We start from the raw sequence: 19166 nt of genomic DNA, 5'->3' as shown, positions 1-19166 counted from the left end.
GAAAATGCATTTTTCATAAAAGGTAATGGAAAATGACTGTTTTAAGCAGGGGTCTTCTACCAATACTTATGACTATACATGCAGCCACACAGAAATGTGCCAAACAAACTGAAAACCAGTGTCAGAGTCTTGACTAAGGATCTGATTCAACAAGATCCTGTAGCCCATTTATGGCAGGTAGGCAGGTGCAAAGAGGAAGCAAGGCAGCCCTAAGGCTTCCCAAAGAATATCCCCAGGCACAGCAGGCCTCTACAGTGTACACAAGGCAAAGAGACGAGTCTCCCTGCGCTTAACCATCTCTGCTGTGGTGCCCAGTGTACGAGGATATTCCAGGGCTGGGGTGGGCCAGAGGAGGAAGGAAGCAGGAGATGATGTAACTAGGGAAGATCCTATCAGTTCTATGATTTTATACTAACTATAGGGGTCATTATAACAGGCATAAATCTAGCCTGTGCTAGAAACTGAACCTGAATAGAGGAGGCAACAAGCCACCTTCATTCTAACACCGCACTAGGCGCTGGCATCACCACAGAGAGGAATCTGGATGAAAATTTTCAAAAGACAGTCATCTCAGACAATATTGTACTGCAACATCTGAGGGATGGAAAATATAAATATGGATTTTTAAGTAGTTCACATTTTTATATGCATCCATTCATACAGGGATGCTTTTATCTGTGGCACAGAATTGTAGAAATAATATGAGTGCACAAATATCTGTATTATATGTGGAAAGCTCCTGCACTTCATATGGATGTATGAAAATGGAACCACAGAGGAAAAAACAGAAATCTGCTACGCTACTTGAAATTGCCTCCTTCTGAAGGTTTTCCTTCATTTTTACATCTGTTTCTGGCAAGATCCTACGCTAACTCCTCTAAGTTGTTATATTAGTGCCCTATCACCACTGCATCTGAACTCCTCTCAGGAGTTAAACTACCACAAATATTACCACGCTTAGCGTATTAGGAGTACATCGTCCCAGCCTATTCAGCAAGGGGAAAAATACTAGTTATGAGGCACTCACATTTCTAAGATTAGACGCATAGAAGAAGGAGCCCAGGATGTCTACTTTAATTCTGCTTACTCCTCTGAAGACCCAGACTTTTTGTCTTTGTTCATATGCATCCTCCCCCCACTTCACCTGCTAATGTTAATTTTTAAGCTTCACTATTCAAATTGTAAAGTTGCTGAACTCCAAAAATGCGCAGAGAATACTGTCATTTGCATGTTTTATGCATCGCTACCTGGAGAAGGTGAAATTTACAATGCCACAAACTGCTAGGAAATTATAACTATATTTGATCTATTACTGTTGGCTTTCTGAGACTGAATACAACAAACCATAAAAGTGTCCTGGTGTGTATCAGGCATTATCAATTCTATTACTCCCAGATGCTCAGATTATCAGGAAAACTTGCTACATATTTCCTCCTCAGTTTCTCTTTGGAAGCAACTCTTTTGAAGCACCTTGACTATAAACCTTTAGTCTACCTGAATACTCCATGTCAACAGTAACAGTGCAAAGCTGTAGTTTCTACAAGGCTAGTATTCACTTTTGATGTGCCAGATAAATTTTATGTCAATGAGTATTTGTTTAGCCATTTTATATTCTAGACAACAAGGTTATGCAGATGTCATTTCTATGATTTAATATTTAGTATGGCTCATGGTTCCCCTAGGATCTACCCCCAATAACTCCCCAGCATGACACTGCAATTTGTTTTAAAATTTAAAGACAGGATGATCTGATCTGGTATGCACTGGTGTACAGAAATAGAAAGGAACCCTCTCACTCCTCTGTGCTGACAGGCCATATTAAACATAGCAACATGAGTCACAGAGCAGCATCCATGGAGTCACTCCCCTTCCCACACAGGTCAGGAGGAAGTGGGCAGGGAAAGGGTAGAGTTTTGGCTCCTCCCCCACAGCATGTGAGCCAGATCAGATGCCCTGGTGATGAAGGGGATACAATCTGTGCCAAACTTAAATCTGGGGAAAATTATTTCTCCCATAGAGTAAGGAGGAATCCTGGACCCGGACTGTGGGTCACAATATGGTCCCTGGGACTACTTCTGTGGCAGCACACTTATTCAGGATCTGTCACAATTGAACCCTATATGAGTTAATGCATTTTAGAGAACTGATTTATCACCTTTATAAAAAGAACTCACTGAACTGCTACTGATAGCACTGTTGATGAGTGGAAATGAGGTGGGGAAATGTAATACTAATGAAACAGGAGAAAAATCATGATTTGTAGGTTCACAAAAAATCCTCAGAGATTTTACTGGCTTTCATGAAAATAAACATCTGCTTTCCTGGAAGATAAATTGTCATTTCTTGTATTAAGCAGTTTTCCCAGAAAGAAAAAGAGCCAATATTGGTAAAAAAAAATAATAATAATAATAATTGAAATATAAATAATAAACCGAGGGCAAATTCACAACATTTTAGGTTTGGGATTTTTGCCATGAAGGTCATTTTGAATGAAATAAATGAAAAAGCTTCACCTTGGATAAACAAAACACTTTTCAGCTCCTCTTTGAAAGCTGCTAGTTTTGCACAGCTCTTGAGAACAGCTAAAGGACTTATGAACATGTGCATCAGGAGCTGCTCCTTGGAGAATCCAAGAAATTGGTGATCAAAAAGCCCTATTAAGTCTTCTAATGCATCCTCTGACTAAAGCTATATTGTTCTGTACAGTTTATTTTCTAGTGCTTTACCAGGTCTTTCAAATATTTCCAGCAATGGGAATTCTACTACTTCACTTTGATAATAATTTCACAGTATAAAAGATCTCACTGTTAGGTATGGGTTCCCCCGCCTCGATATTCAAAATAAGTTTTCCTTTATTTCATTTTATTATATTACCCTATGGCTATTACCTCCTGGACCACTTTAAACTATTTTTCTTCCTGAAAGATTCTGGTGTCTGAAGCACAGAACACACTGAATACTACATTTGTTGCACTAGATATATACCAATATATCTAACTCTAGTCATTACTATATATAATATTTTGTAATATCTTATGTTTGAAAGGTATTATAGAAACCAAATAATATGTTCTAAGGCCCCAAAAGGGACTCTGCATGGTCAGGCCTCTGCCTACATACATATATGCAGATGCACGAGATAGGGACTAAGTGGTACTGCAGCTAGGATGAGAAAATTCTTCAGTGGGAAGAGGGGACTGCCCTATGCCATTCAATGGACGTGTTTCTCTCTGGCAACAGGAAATCACTATAATTTCATTGTGCTGCATTCAGAAGAGATTTTCATAGACCTGAGATTCACGTAAGGCATACAATGTATTAATAAACCATGCTGCAAAAGGACAGTTCCATAGCCATGGTTGCTTTTGATTTTTCTTCTGACCACATGAAAACACTTTATTAGAGTGATCTCTGTCATATTATATGCATAACACACTATTATAGGCTCACAGACACCTCTGTTTATTACAGTCAATGAACAACAGTTTTCCTTGTGCAACTCAGCTGAAGCCAAGAGGAATTTATTGGTGGTCAAGCAAGGTAAAAATCGGGCTCATTTTAACTGATTTAGGAGCATCATCTAATAATTTCTTCTGAACAGAACTTTTTGGTGTTGATGAAAGATTTAATCTGCATAAGCATGAGATGGCTGCTTTACTTATGAATGGCAAAGTTATTTCAGGTAATTTTAGTTAGACTTTTCTTTTCCTTCTGAGGCCAGCACAACTGACTTACAGTAACTAACATGAAAAAATATGAAAATTAACATTGGGAAAAAAGACAACAGAACAAATCTCTCCAAAACATTTCTCAATAGCTTTTTTGCTTTAAATGTGGCATAAGCAGAATAAACAATGTGGGGTTGGCTTTTTTAGCGCTTCTTTGAAGTGACCTACATTATCAGACACTTACTAATGGCATTGCAAATGACGAGAAATAAAGCCATCTCAAATTCATGCAAATAAAACATATTCTCTGTCCCCAGATCCATCCAATCAAGAAATACAAATATTTCTTAATGAAAGCACACATTATATTCATTAAAATACCCAAGCCAAACCCTACAGTCTTTAGCCAGAAATTCTAAAGTCTTTTATTAAAAAATATAATATATTCATGACAATCCCCAGGCCAAATCAGACAATCCCTAACCAGTTGTTAGTCATACAGTAATGGGCGTTTTGCTTCAGTAACTTCTACAGTATTGGCTTTGGCATTATTATCAGCATCACTAATAGAGGATTTTTTTTTAAAATCATCATCAGATCACGACTGGAAACGAATCAGATACTCATAGATTACAGCCTGACTAATGCTGACAGACACCTCTTTACATATCGTGTTTAAGTGCAATGAGTGAAATATTCAGAAAATGCTGCTTCTTATGTATATTGTTACCTGGAGAGTCCTAATTCAGGGTCACCTACCTGTATGCGGTTCGATGGAGAAGTAAGGCTGTCCTTCCAAAATGCTGTAAACCAGCTTTGCACTATTTCCATAAACTGGATCATCTGCATCTGTGGCCGTTACTTTAGTAACAAAGGTACCTAGTTTAAAAGAATATTTAATTAACATTTCAGTTCTTGCCAGAGATTTGTATGTTTCTTTATGAAAAAAATCAATTTGTTTAAATCTATACAGAAATTCATGAAGTGAGAGATGTCAGTAAAATGAAAAAGTAATCAGTTATGACTTAAAACATTATTCAGAGAGCACAGACAAAACATTATGCTTTGAGAAGAAATATGCCACCAGCTTAACGTTCTAGATAAAGCAAAACCTTTTTAGTAGTTGTATTATTTAAGGTTCCTTTATAGAATGCATTTTAAAGTTACTGTTAGATCTATGCAGACTTCAAGCATTTGCAAAGGGAATCATATCAAAGGGATACGAAATACAAGGTTAATACAGTAATACAATATAATATGTTGCACTTAAGTTTTGAAAAAGCACATTTGAAAGAACCTGGCCAACTTACAGTGGCTGCATAGAAAAGTAATAATATAAAGGATTTTTCTCTCTTTTTCTTTAGCTTCCAGCTACAATAATGGTTTGATGTGGCCAGAGTCAAGGCATTATCTCTTGTTTCTGAAATGACTCCCCATCACTGAGGGGGTCCACTTCCCAGCTGCCATTGTGCCTTCACTAACCTGTCTAGAAAAGAAAATAAACAAAGACATGACAAGAAATTGTTCATTTTCCTTCTCAGACCACACTCTGGCTTCTGATTGTGTAGAAAGCCACATCAAATCAAACTCAAATGTGCTTCATGGTTTTGTTGCAGCGACTTCTTTTGAATGACTTTAAAAAAATAATGATGACACTAATTAAGCTAGTTCATATGCGAAAAAGACAATATCGAGAGAGAAAGAGAATGAGAAAGTGAGACAGAGTTTGAGGGCTGAATTATGCTTCTTGTGAGCTGAGATATGCTTGCCAAGGAAAAGAATAACAGCATCCACCAAGATGTGCCCTCTCTCTGGGTCTGCTGGCATTGCTATAAATGATGGCTCACACCTGCTCCTTGTCCCTGTGTGCTGCTGAACCCAGGTTATGCCTGACTCCTGTATGGGAACACTAAGTGCAGGGTCTCCCTTTGCTCTTTACATGTGCTTTGCTCCCCTTTACTGCCCCATATGAGGAGATTCATAGCTGTCAAGTTTTGTGCAACTCTTGACATTTTATGCAAATTATGTAGGGGGCTAATTTGCATGTTTGTAATTACTTTACGTATATCTACCCTCTTCAGTGTCTACACATTATCTCAGGCAGTGGCAGGGGTAGAAAATGGAATTACAAAAAATATTGGCAGCTGTGACTAGGGTACGGTGTGATTAGGAGAGGGCCCTGGGTGTCTGAGGGCTATTTGGTGGACTAGCTTAATGGAGGTGTCTGTGAGGGAAAGTGGTGGCTGGATATAGGGATGAGTTCAGGGGAAAATGATGATTCCCTGGGAAATAGCTGAGTGCTGGGTTCCCTAGGGTAGCTAGAGGTGCTGCATGGGTGGGTCCCAGGGAATATGGGAGTGTTGTGATACACGGAGTTGCTGGGGATGGATGAGCATTGAGGGGAGGAGGGGTGTATGATGAGGGTGATCCTGGTGCAGCTTACTGGAAGTGAAGGAGGTTGTGGCCTACTTTGAGTCCCTCGCCTTGAGCTTGTGGTCTGCCTTGAGTCCCTTGCCTTGTGTCTGCGCTGAATCCCCCATGACCTCTTACTATTGCTCAATCCAAAAAGGTGGGCACCAAGAGGAGAAATAGAGTGGCTGCTTGCTCAGCAGGATCCCCTGGGGCCTTGGCACAGGGGACTCCCCTCCAGCACTCCCCTCCCACTGTAGGTTAAATCAAAACACATACCTCCTTTCATGGGGTCTGATATATGATGTCATTCTACAAAGTGTAACTTGCTTTGTTCGTTGCCCCAGATCACCCTGCACTGGGTCTATGTGAGAATCCTGGCCAGCTCTTGTCCCAGTGCAGGAGACCTTCCCCAGTTCCCTTCCTGTTGTGCTTCAAATGGTCACTCTGTCGGGACAAGAGCCCACAGCTCTCCTCCTGGAGCTAGGTTTAGGGCCTTAGACCACTTCTCCCTCACTAGCCCATTTTCCCCAACCAGTCCTCAAAGAGTTAAGCAGGGTAGCTTTCTCTGGCTAGTGTCTGCCCTGGTGCTCTTCTCCTAGCTCTTCCCCAACTGGATGGGTGAGAGAAGAGTCTTGCCCCACCCTCTTTGCAATGTTCCTGGCCCCAGACCCTTAAAGACATAGTCACAGAATTTCCCACCACTACCCTGAAGAAGGCAGACTACCTTGTCACAGGCCCCATCTGGCAGGATGGCACCACAGCAGGCAAATGCCTGCAGCCTTCCCATAGCTCAACTGTTTGCACAGGAATCCGCCTGGGCTGTGGAAATGTGTGACATGGCAGAGAAATCCAGAAGCGTAAAAATGTACAGAATGTATTACATGACACTTGCAGCCATGGGAGGGACAACTTTATCTGGCCTATGTTATACAGGAAGTCAGATAATCACAGTGGTCCCTTCTGGCCTTGGAATCTATGAGCAATTATTCCTAATTTAAATATAATTTCCTATGAAGGAAACAGCATTTTCCTGAACCCTTTTGCCCCAAACAAAACCAACCAATCATTGGATCCAGTGTTCCATATGATAATTATTTACTTTAATTTGGCAATCGTTGTTCCCATATGGTTAAACTCCTGTAGCATAACATGCCGTCCTCCCACCCCCATGGAAGAAGAATGGAAAAGGCAGACATGGGAGACACACAGAGCCCTGGCATGTGGCGGAGGAAGAAATGGGAAGTACATATGATAAAGAAGTGGGGAATGACAGGGAGGAGGGGCATGAGAGGGCCCACAGAACCCCTAGCAAAGGAAGAGAGTCATGGCCCCATCTGGTGGGGAGGGAAGAATGAGGAACATTGGTGCAGAGCCATCCCTTGGGTACAGCAAATCGGGGCGACCGCTCCAGGCCCCACACTTTGAGGGGCCCCACTGGCCGGTGTGATTGATCAGTGTGGTCGGTCACGGAAGTGATGTGTCAGTCCTGGAAGTGACGTATCCATCACTTCCTCCCCGGGCCCTGCACCCTTCTAGGGATGGCCCTGCATGGGTGAAAGGGGTAATGCGAGGTACCCAAAGCCCTTAGTGTGGGAGGAGGTGCGAGGAGAGTTGCAGGTTGTCCCTGAAATAGAGGGGGATGTGAGTGTGGCAAATGGAGCTTGTGTAGGGGACTATGGGGGGTGGGGTAGAAGAATGCAAGGAGTCCCTCGTGTGTGCAGGGAATTCAGTCTACAGAGGCAATGATTTGTTTGACCCTCTAGTTATTTTCATAGAATCATAGAATATCAGGGTTGGAAGGGACCTCAGGAGGTCATCTAGTCCAACCCCCCTGCTCAAAGCAGGACCAATCCCCAACTAAATCATCCCAGCCAGGGCTTTGTCAAGCCTGACCTTAAAAATATCTAGAGAAGGAGATTCCACCACCTCCCTAGATAACGCATTCCAGTGTTTCACCACCCTCCTTGTGAAAAAGTTTTTCCTAATATCCAACCTAAACCTCCCTCACTGCAACTTGAAACCATTACTCCTTGTTCTGTCATCAGCTACCACAGAGAACAGTCTAGATCCATCCTCTTTGGAACCCCCTTTCACGTAGTTGAAAGCAGCTATCAAATCCCCCCTCATTCTTCTTTTCCGCAGACTAAACAATCCCAGTTCCCTCAGCCTGTCCTCATCATGTGTTCCCTAATCATTTTTGTTGCCTTCCGCTGGACTCTTTCCAATTTTTCCACATCCTTCTTGCAGTGTGGGGCCCAAAACTGGACACAGTACTCCAGATGAGGCCTCACCAATGTCGAATAGAGGGGAAAGATCACGTCCCTCAATCTGGCAATGCCCCTACATATACATCCCAAAATGCCATTGGCCTTCTTGGCAACAAGGGCACACTGTTGACTCATATCCAGCTTCTCGTACACTGTAACCCCTAGGTCCTTTTCTGTCGAACTGCTGCCGAGCCATTCGGTCCCTAGTCTGTAGTGGTGCATGGGATTCTTCTGTCCTAAGTGCAGGACTTTGCACTTGTCCTTGTTGAACCTCATCAGATTTCTTTTGGCCCAATCCTCTAATTTGTCTAGGGCCCTCTGTATCCTATCCCTACCCTCCAGTGTATCTACCTCTCCTCCCAGTTTAGTGTCATCTGCAGACTTGCTGAGGGTGCAATCCACACCATCCTCCAGATCATTTATGAAGATATTGAACAAAACCGGCCCGAGGACTGACCCTTGGGGCACTCCACTTGATACCGGCTGCCAACTAGACATGGAGCCATTGATCACTACCCATTGAGCCTGACAATCTAGCCAACTTTCTATCCACCTTATAGTCCATTCATCCAGCTCATACTTCTTTAACTTACTGGCAAGAATACTGTGGGAGACCGTGTCAAAAGCTTTGCTAAAGTCAAGGAACAGCACGTCCACCTCATCCACAGAGCCAGTTATCTCGTCATAGGAGGCAATTAGATTAGTCAGGCATGACTTGCCCTTGGTGAATCCATGCTGACTGTTCCTGATCACTTTCCTCTCCTCTAAGTGCTTCAGAATTAATTCCTTGAGGACCTGCTCCATGATTTTTCCAGGGACTGAGGTGAGGCTGTAGTTCCCAGGATCCTCCTTCTTCCCTTTTTTAAAGATGGGCACTACATTAGCCTTTTTCCAGTCGTCCGGGACTTCCCCCGATTGCCATGAGTTTTCAAAGATAATGGCCAATGGCTCTGCAATCACATCCGCCAACTCCTTTAGCACTCTTGGATGCAGCGCATCCGGCCCCATGGACTTGTGCTCATCCAGCTTTTCTAAATAGTCCCAAACCACTTCTTTCTCCACAGAGGGCTGGTCACCTCCTCCCCAGGCTGTGCTGCCCAGTGCAGTAGTCTGGGAGCTGACCTTGTTCGTGAAGACAGAGGCAAGAAAAGCATTGAGTACATTAGCTTTTTCCACATCCTCTGTCACTAGGTTGCCTCCCTCATTCAGTAAGGGGCCCACACTTTCCTTGACTTTCTTCTTGTTGCTAACATACCTGAAGAAACCCTATAAACTAGAATCATCTCATATATTTAAAAGTGATATTGGCTTTCTTGTATAATTCAAACTCTAGCTATAATTTACCCAGTGCTTATCAGCTTTGCCATCTTGCAGGATAGGGAGTCTTGTAAGCTTGTCTGATCTACTTCTGCCCTCTTGAACAGACCTGGCCACAGCCCCACCCTCCCAATAGGTTACATTCTGTAGCTGCTGCAATGGAGTGACAATGGAGAGAGTGAGAGAGAGAGAGATTGATGCACACCCCAATTGGATTAGGCTAAAATAGCAGAAGAGATATTTTCAATTTCTAGGAGAGTGGCAGAAGCTACAAAATGTAACCTGCTTGCTACGTCAGTAGGGGTGTGGTCAGACTCTTAGAGGATGTGGCTTGGGCAGGGATAAGATGTAGCTCATTTGGAGAACAGTTGGAACTTTCACAGGTGCTTCTTACCTCGTGGTTGTTCCTTTTGAATTTTATGATATTATCTTTAGAAACAAAGGAACAAAACCACAGACTTTTCTGAGGGTTTCTTTTGCCCAAGTTTCTCCTTCTGATGTAGAAAGAAGATCTGAAAGGTTTATTTATTTGTTTAAAAATAGTTTTTCTATTGCTCATTTAGGAATATTTGGCATGTCAAGTCTGTTTTTTCCTTTCTTAGCTGAGGATCTTTTTTCAGGGATCTTAGAAATATTTGTTCTGAGCTCTCATACCTTAATTGGAAGGTGCATGTGTTAAATCTTTTACAAAGGCATCCTTCTGCCCCAAGTGATCATTAGGTATTGGAGCTAAGTATGCCATAACAAAAACAATCCATCCAGTTGCAAATTTGCTTCCCTACTCTGTTGATCAGCCTCCAGCCTCCTTTCTCTTGTGATATCATAATTTTACCTCTTCTCCTGTCACCAATAGACCTATAGTTCTCAAATAAAAGAATAAAAAATAAATAAAAACAAGCCATTTTCTCATAGCCCTTATCTATACATCATAAAGAAATAAAAAAGGTCATTAGCCCATTTGATTTTCTTTGCAGGTGACTTTTAAAGTCAATGTTTTTTTACCTAATAAAACTAATACACCACTGGCAGAATTGGAAAGGCAGAATATTTTCCAGTCACAGGATCTATTCTCTACACCATACCTCATATTTCCTGAACCACATCTCAAGGGATACCACTTCCTTTTAGTTCCAAGATGACCTCTGTTCGATAGAAATGTGGTGTCCCATCCCCAACACTTTTATTGTTGAAAATGATTTACACAACGAGTTATATACACTAACAGAGTGAATCACACAGCAGTTTGTGTCCCTCATTTTGGATCCTTGTCTCACATTGCATCCTACATCTGGGCCGTGGCAGTTGTGAGGTATGCCACACCCATACATATAGCTCATATTGACACTAATTGGAGATACATGTGCTTACCAAAGCAAATCTTGTCCCATCCATGGCTGTGGAGGACTGCCCTCCTCAGAACTGGGACAGGCGGATCTTAGCAGAGCTCACAAGCCACTGACTCTACCTTCCCCCATGCCCCATATGTTATGGAGCCCAACTCCATGTGGTTTCCTTCTACGTGAACATGAAGGCAGGACTATGAAAATCACCACCCCACCCTACAGATGGGAAAGTACTACAAGCACATGGGATTACTACCACTCTGAGCTGTGGAATCCACAGACACCTCCCCACTCAGCAGAATTCCCCAGATCTCAGACTAGAAACTTAGACTATGAACTTTGCAATAGGATTTGCTCTGCAATTGATAGGCAATTACATGTTAAATATACCTAAATATTGCTATATACATATGCAATGGATGCATTTGTGTATGTTTTTTTCCATTAAAAAAATCCTACCACCACGTTGAGAAAATGCCAAGGTTGCATAGCTAAGCACTCAGTGTTTGTCATTTGAAAATTAGTGTCCCAGAATCTAGCCAGAAAACAAAAGACCAGGATTTTCCGTTAGTGTTTAATTTTGACTGCATTTGGCACGTTTGTTCCTTTGTCAATGCTACAACAAACTAATTTAGCTAGAGACTATAAATTTGACATGGTGCCATTTTCACAAGAAAGCCACTGTTATAATCCAACTTGCTGTTGTCCTAATTATAATAATTTAGCAGTTTTATATAATCTAGTCCAACAACGTAATCACTGTTTCTCCTTTTTGTGTTCATACCTAATACTGCCATATATAATACAAAAACATTTTTAGATAGATGTCTGGGAAAATATTAGCATATTAATTTTAAAACTTTCGGCATCTTTCCTGAGACACATTTCTGCTATGCTAATGACACTGTGATTAAATGTGGACTGCAAAGAGGTTCGACAGATTTTAATTAATGAACACTTCTAATGTGATTTAACTGTTAACCATGGCTGATTGTTTCGCTCTGTTAGTGTCAGGTTTCATAGGTTCCCATTGCCACATGCTAACAACCAGAGACACAGTTAATGATAAAAGTATTTTTATATGACTAGGTAAGGAGGCTTCTGTTTGCTGACAAACTAAGATTAAAAGCCTCCATAAAAATAAGATGTGTGTGCTTGGGTAGTGTTGTTCTATTGTTTTGGCTACGCTTTTTATGTGCAAGTCAAGGTGCAGATTCTGCACATTAGTCAGAAAGAAAAATGCACACACTGCCACGGGGAGTAGGAAAGCAAAGATTTTGGTGTGGCAGTGAAATGTGTGTATTGGAAAAAAATAAAACTTGTATATCCTGGAGGACTGAACAAATAGTCAGCATCTGAAATTTACATGAATCCATATTCAATGAAGCAACCATTTTGTTGAAAGATTGTAATGGCTAGGGAAATACAGAAATGTGACTATATTGAAGTCTTGTGGGACTGTGCTTTTTTTGGTTTCTCTGGAACTTAAAAAAAAACCCTCAAAAGAAAACATCCTCTGTAGTCTTTCCTTTCCCCAAACCGGGTCAGGCTGAAATCTCCAGCTGATTAGGAGATCCAATCACCATTCTAGCTAAGCATTAACAGTATACTTGCATAAAGAAAGTACTTGCCACTATTTACCAACAGATATGTTTTCCATGAGATTCACTTTGCTTTAAAATCTGCAGCTAGCGTTTTACTCTGGCTGATAATGGCTGTGTAGTCAACGATGGTCAAAACAACATGCTGTTTGTATTCACTAGGTCAGATAAGCATTCGTTCCCAAATAAACCCTTTGCCTGATTGTCCTTCTTTTCTATAATCTCACAGGTAGAATGACAGCTGTTGTCATGGTAACTATTTTTTATTGAATAACACCGCAATAATCTCATAAAAACCTGTATAACTTCTTGACATGTAAATTATTGCTGCCTTGAAGCTGAAGGAACTTACTCTTCTTTTTTCTCCTTGAAATTTTTAATGTGTCACCATGAATGTAATATGTTTAATTCATATATGTACACTTTCTTATTTTTACTATACTGAATTCATGCTAAATAGAATTGTGTGTCCAACAATTTACAGCAAAGGACTAGAAATCAGGACTCCTGGGTTCCATTCATAGTCCTACTCATACCCTGCACAGCACCTCTCTGCATCTCAGTTTCCATGTCTGTGAAATAGGTAAAAAATACTTGCAGTGTAAAGAGACTCAGTTAATTAATGTTTGATTTGTTTGTAAGTTCTCAGATATAAGGAGTGTTAAATGCAACATATTAGTAGTAGTAAGTAAATATCCTAAACAGAGAAAAGCCAGATGGGTGAAACATACAGAAGTGCACACAGACCCCCTGCCATGACATAAAAAGGAGGGCTCGGTATGAGGGAAGGGGAAAATGGGGGCACACACAACCTCTGTCACAGGGAGAATAGAAGACTCCAAAACGACGGAGAGGGAATGGAGGCACCCAGAATCCTCGTTGTGGGATATTGGGGAATACGGGAATAAGGGAAGGGGATACCCAAAGCCCTTGACATGGGGTGAAGGTAAGAGTAGGGCACATACAGAGTCCTTTCCACTGGAGTGAAGGGGGGGCCTAGAATGGAGGGAGCAGGGAAACAGGGGAACACAGAACACCAGTAGGGTCAGATTGAGAACCCTGGTATCAGAGGAAGGGAGAAATTGGAGACACACAGAACCCCTGACAGGGGAGAGACTGGGGGAATTTCTGAAATAGAAGGGGTTGGAAGATAGCTCACAGGGAGCATATGGGGTGGAATAGAGGAACGTACAAAGCCCCTGGTGCGTGCAACAACTTCTGTCTAAAGAAGCTATGAAGTGTGTGACCACTTTGTTATTTATTATTTGCTTTTCCATAGAGCCTAGAGGCCCTTATCATGGACCCAGTGCTAGGTGCAGTACAAACAGAACAAAAAGATGGTCCCTGTCCCAAGTAGCTTACATTCTAAATACAAGAAGACAGACAACAGATGGACACAGACAGACGTCGGAGTACAGAGGAACACAAGGAAACAATGAGACTGTATTGGTCAGGATAACAGTCTGTGGTCTCAACACACCATTTTTTTTTTTGTAAGCAAAGGATTGTTGTAAAGAACTATTTGAATAAGGATAATCAGGGAGCTTTGTAGGTATTCACAAGAAATTCCACCAAGCATGAGGGACAGCCTGGGAGAAAACACCAGGATAGTCGTCGAAAAAATTTAAAAGTGAAGGACAGCACCGGCCCAATTGAAAAATGGGAGTCACCATCTCAAAAGTGAGTAAGAGATGACAGGTGGGGAGGGACTGACTGTAAAGGGCCTAGAAAGAGAATACAAGCAGCTGAAGTGTTTATACTAAAATTGTGTGCAGAATCTTGCACCAAGCTACCCCTAGAGAGGGGGATCAAAAGATAGTTTGTTTATTCTTCTTTACCACCAAGAGACAATTTAGATACTTGAGTGATGATGGCCTTATAAATACCTTGTTTGAGAGATGAAGAGGAGACATTATTCAGTCATGTATAAGGCGGTAAAACTAGGATCGATGGGAAATAATTAAGAAAATGTAGGATAACATGCCGGGGCGGGACAGGGGGCGGAGGGGAATCTTCCTCACAACAAGATCTAACAGTATGTGGAATAGTACCTCAAGGGAAATAGCAGAAGCCCCTTCACTTGAGACATTTCACACTACTGCATGAAGCATTAGATAGTGTATTGTAAGGAAAACCCCTATATTGACAGAAAGATAAACTAATGAGCTATGAGGTTTTTTGCAGCTGTAATTTGGTGGCACTGTTATGATTTTTATATTTGTTTGCTGAAAATTTTGTAGAGAATATGAAACATACCGATTTCAGAATATCTGCTTCTTCCATAATATATTGTATATGTATGGGTATGTGTGCGTATATATATACACACATACATTGTATACCTACCCACACTATATATATGGTGGAAGAAGCAGACATTCTGAAACTGGTATGTTTCATATTAATTCATTTTTAAATCAAAATTGAAATATACATGTGACAAAGGTGTAAAATTTTAACAATGAGTAATTAACCATTCAGAGAACTTATCACGGTGACAGACAATTTATAAAATAAACATTGGATTTTTTTCCCCCTAAAAGATATGGTCTAGGAAATATTTTGGGGAAGTTCTAAGGCCTGCATTATAGAGGACGTCAGACTTGATCACAATTGGCCATTATGGCCTTGAAATTTATAAAAGCTATTAAACTATTCACACATACTATCACAAAGCTAAGAGCAAATTTCATATTATTAATAATATTATTTATCATCCGTATTGTAGAAGTATCCAAAAGCCTGTGATATCAGAATTCCCTTGTACTAGGTTCTTTACAAACCTATAGAAAATGACAGACCCTATCCCAAACAACTTACAATCGAAAAAAAAATCAGTTTTATTGGTAATATTTTTTAAAAATGGTCTTATCATGGAAAATCAAAATAATCATAGCAGCTGCATGGACATCACCATAAGTTATTCTGATATACCCTAGTTTCATGGTTTCTTTGAAGTAAATGAAAGGAATACAAATGTTAGGCCAAATTCTTTTCAAACTCCATCAGCAGAATTTTGCTGCTTTGAGGTCCTGACCTCAAAGTAGTCATGCCAGGTTTACACCAGTATAACAGAGTGGAATTTGAATTTCTGTTTCCAAATGTTAAATGTAATTTATTTTAATGTACTTGAAGCGTACATAGTCTAGAAATCTAATGACACTGGAAGAAATGTTAATATAACTGTGAATGACAGGTTTCAGAGTAACAGCCGTGTTAGTCTGTATTCGCAAAAAGAAAAGGAGTACTTGTGGCACCTTAGAGACTAACCAATTTATTTGAGCATGAGCTTTCGTGAGCTACAGCTCACTTCATCGGATGCATACCGTGGAAACTATATCTGCTGCAGTTTCCACGGTATGCATCCGATGAAGTAAGCTGTAGCTCACGAAAGCTCATGCTCAAATAAATTGGTTAGTCTCTAAGGTGCCACAAGTACTCCTTTTCTTTTTGCATAACTGTGAATGAGTCAAAAACTTTCTTTGAACAATTAAATACCCCAGAACACACACAGCAACAAAGCAATGTTTTCAGATTGCTCATCTGTCATTCTAATGAGCCTTTATAATGTGAAGCAAATGGAAAATATATATATTGTCTGGAAAAGTGTAACTAAGAATCTGGAAGGTGCTTGCTATGCATAGAAGAAAACTGTCTTCTGCACAGCACATAGACAATAGAGCAAGCTGGCAGCCTTCAGCATTTTACGACTGTATAATGAGGAGCAATGGAAGCATGGTTGTGAAATCTAATAAGCTGCATATTTTACCATTTCCTGTGCATAAACTAATTGTTTTAGAATTGTGATGCTTCCTTCTTACAGTGGTGATCTTAAGAAAAGTAAAATGTTTCATACTGAGATAGATAAAGCTCTCTCTCTGGAAATTGTCCTTGTTGATGTTACCTACTGTATGGATTTGACTCATGAAAGTAATAAGAAAGGACATCGTCTTTTTAGTTTTAAGTTTGGCAGGTCTATCCAACTACAACTTATAAGACGATGCCGTTAAAAAGCCTGCATGTGCTGCTTTATAAATTCCAAAGTGACCATTTGTTAGCATTAGAATACAGTCTGTAGCATCATAGGCAGCAGCACTGGGATTCACCATATTTTATGACAGATTTCAGAGTAACAGCCGTGTTAGTCTGTATTCGCAAAAAGAAAAGGAGGACTTGTGGCACCTTAGAGACTAACCAATTTATTTGAGCATAAGCTTTCGTGAGCTACAGCTCACTTCATTGGATGCATACTATGGAAAGTGTAGAAGATCTTTTTATATACACACAAAGCATGAAAAAAGACCTCCTCCCACCCCACTTTCCTGCTGGTAATAGCTTATCTAAAGTGACCACTCTCCTTACAATGTGTATGATAATCAAGGTGGGCCATTTCCAGCACAAATCCAGGGTTTAACAAGAACGTCCAAGGAGGGGGGCGGGGGTAGGAAAAAACAAGGGGAAATAGGTTACCTTGCATAATGACTTAGCCACTCCCAGTCTCTATTCAAGCCTAAGTTAATTGTATCCAATTTGCAAATGAATTCCAATTCAACAGTTTCTCGCTGGAGTCTGGATTTGAAGTTTTTTGTTGTAATATAGCAACTTTCATGTCTGTAATTGCATGACCAGAGAGATTGAAGTGTTCTCCGACTGGTTTATGAATGTTATAATTCTTGACATCTGATTTGTGTCCATTTATTCTTTTACATATAGACTGTCCAGTTTGACCAATGTACATGGCAGAGGGGCATTGCTAGCACATGATGGCATATATCACATTGGTGGATGTGCAGGTGAACGAGCCTCTGATAGTGTGGCTGATGGTCATGCGATTACAGACATGAAAGTCGCTGTATTACAACAATAAAACTTCAAATCCAGACTCCAGCGAGAAACTGCTGAATTGGAATTCATTTGCAAATTGGATACAATTAACTTAGGCTTGAATAGAGACTGGGAGTGGCTAAGTCATTATACAAGGTAACCTATTTCCCCTTGTTTTTTCCTACCCCCCTCCCCTCAGACATTCTTGTTAAACCCTGGATTTGTGCTGGAAATGGCCCACCTTGATTATCATACACATTGTAAGGAGAGTGGTCACTTTAGATAAGCTATTACCAGCAGGAGAGTGGGGTGGGAGGAGGTATTTTTTCATGCTTTGTGTGTATATAAAAAATCTTCTACACTTTCCACAGTATGCATCCGATGAAGTGAGCTGTAGCTCACGAAAGCTTATGCTCAAATAAATTGGTTAGTCTCTAAGGTGCCACAAGTACTCCTTTTCTTTTTACCATATTTTATGTTTCTCTTAAAAAGAACTCTCTTTTCTTTTAGACATTATTTTCGTTTCCCTTTTAGACATTGCTGTTATTATAGAACATTAATAGTATTTGTGGGAGAGGAAGAAAATACTTGTTCTATTGTCCAGGACTTTCTAAAAGATGGCATTTGTCTAATCAATTGACTATTTCATCAGCACTCATACAAAACAAGGTGAATTGCCTATTTTATATAGAACTACTAAGGCATAGAAATTGCAAGGTCCCCAGGCAAAGAAAGTACAATTGGATAATCACTACACAGTTATACTTCCATGAAGAGAAAAATTACTGTATTGTTTGTTGACGTACAAAGGAAGCTTCATGTAGGTGCAGTGTATATTTTTTTTTATTTATTACATATGTACACACACACACACACACTTATATGTATAAACAATAATAAAATAGCCCTTGCTGAATGCACAAGGAATTCACTAATTTAAAATGTTACATTATAAAAATAAGAGATTTTCCACAATCTTGCAGTTTCAATTCTGTGTTTTTTGTGTATGTATGTGCATGCGCCCATGCACATGTGTATGTGTGTGTGTCTTTTTCAAAGCCTGATAACGCCAGCAAATATGAGCCAGGTTGCACGAGCAGATTCAGAACTCTTGCTCCCTCAGGCCAGCAGAGAGCAAGCATATGGCAGCAGAGACCACTGGCCTCCAGGGAAAGGGTACAGTCAAATCATCCAGCCAGCAGTCCTCTACAGGCTGATTCATGAGAAAGTGGCATTGACTTTAGCTCCACAGGCAACAGCTCATCTGTATTCACAGAGAAACATTAAGTGTTGCAGATTCAGCAGTTAAACAAAGGCAGAGGTACGGATTCCTAAAGAAAATAATAATATTAAAATAAACTTGGACTGAGGCACAAAGTTCAGATTCTGAATTGAGTCTGAATCTGACTTCTCCAAATTTCAAATGTGTCAATTACATAGAGCTGTAAAATTTGTATCCACTTCTGAATTAAAGGCTGTTCTTCCACAAAGTTTGGGGAGGAGGAAGTTCTGATGTCTATCAATAATGAATTAAAAAAAGGAGCAGGTATAATTACATTACATTAATATAAGCATCTATGAGAATATTATCACATAATGAGATTATTTTTCTGATACTCTACAAGACAAACTTTGGATGTGGTGCCTTGTGACTAGAATTTGTCAAAATTTACCAAAATTTGAAAATACAAAATATAGTCAGGTCTCTTGTCATGTGGTGCTTACTAGTGTCTC

The 19166-nt window shown here is 40.4% G+C and overlaps 1 protein-coding gene across 1 annotated transcript in view; it reads right to left on the bottom strand.

Moving 5' to 3' along the window:
* The window catches only part of CDH8 (cadherin 8), a 182356-nt gene that overhangs the window by 98397 nt on the left and 64793 nt on the right, over positions 1–19166 (bottom strand). The window contains exon 3 of the mRNA XM_077830891.1: positions 4428–4547. Within this exon, the coding sequence (XP_077687017.1) occupies positions 4428–4547 (120 nt within the window). The remainder of the gene's footprint in view (positions 1–4427; positions 4548–19166) is intronic.

The sequence above is a fragment of the Eretmochelys imbricata genome, chromosome 12 (genome assembly GCF_965152235.1).
Source record: "Eretmochelys imbricata isolate rEreImb1 chromosome 12, rEreImb1.hap1, whole genome shotgun sequence".
Classification (NCBI taxonomy): Eukaryota; Metazoa; Chordata; order Testudines; family Cheloniidae; genus Eretmochelys; species Eretmochelys imbricata.
This window is presented reverse-complemented; position numbering and strand designations above follow the sequence as displayed.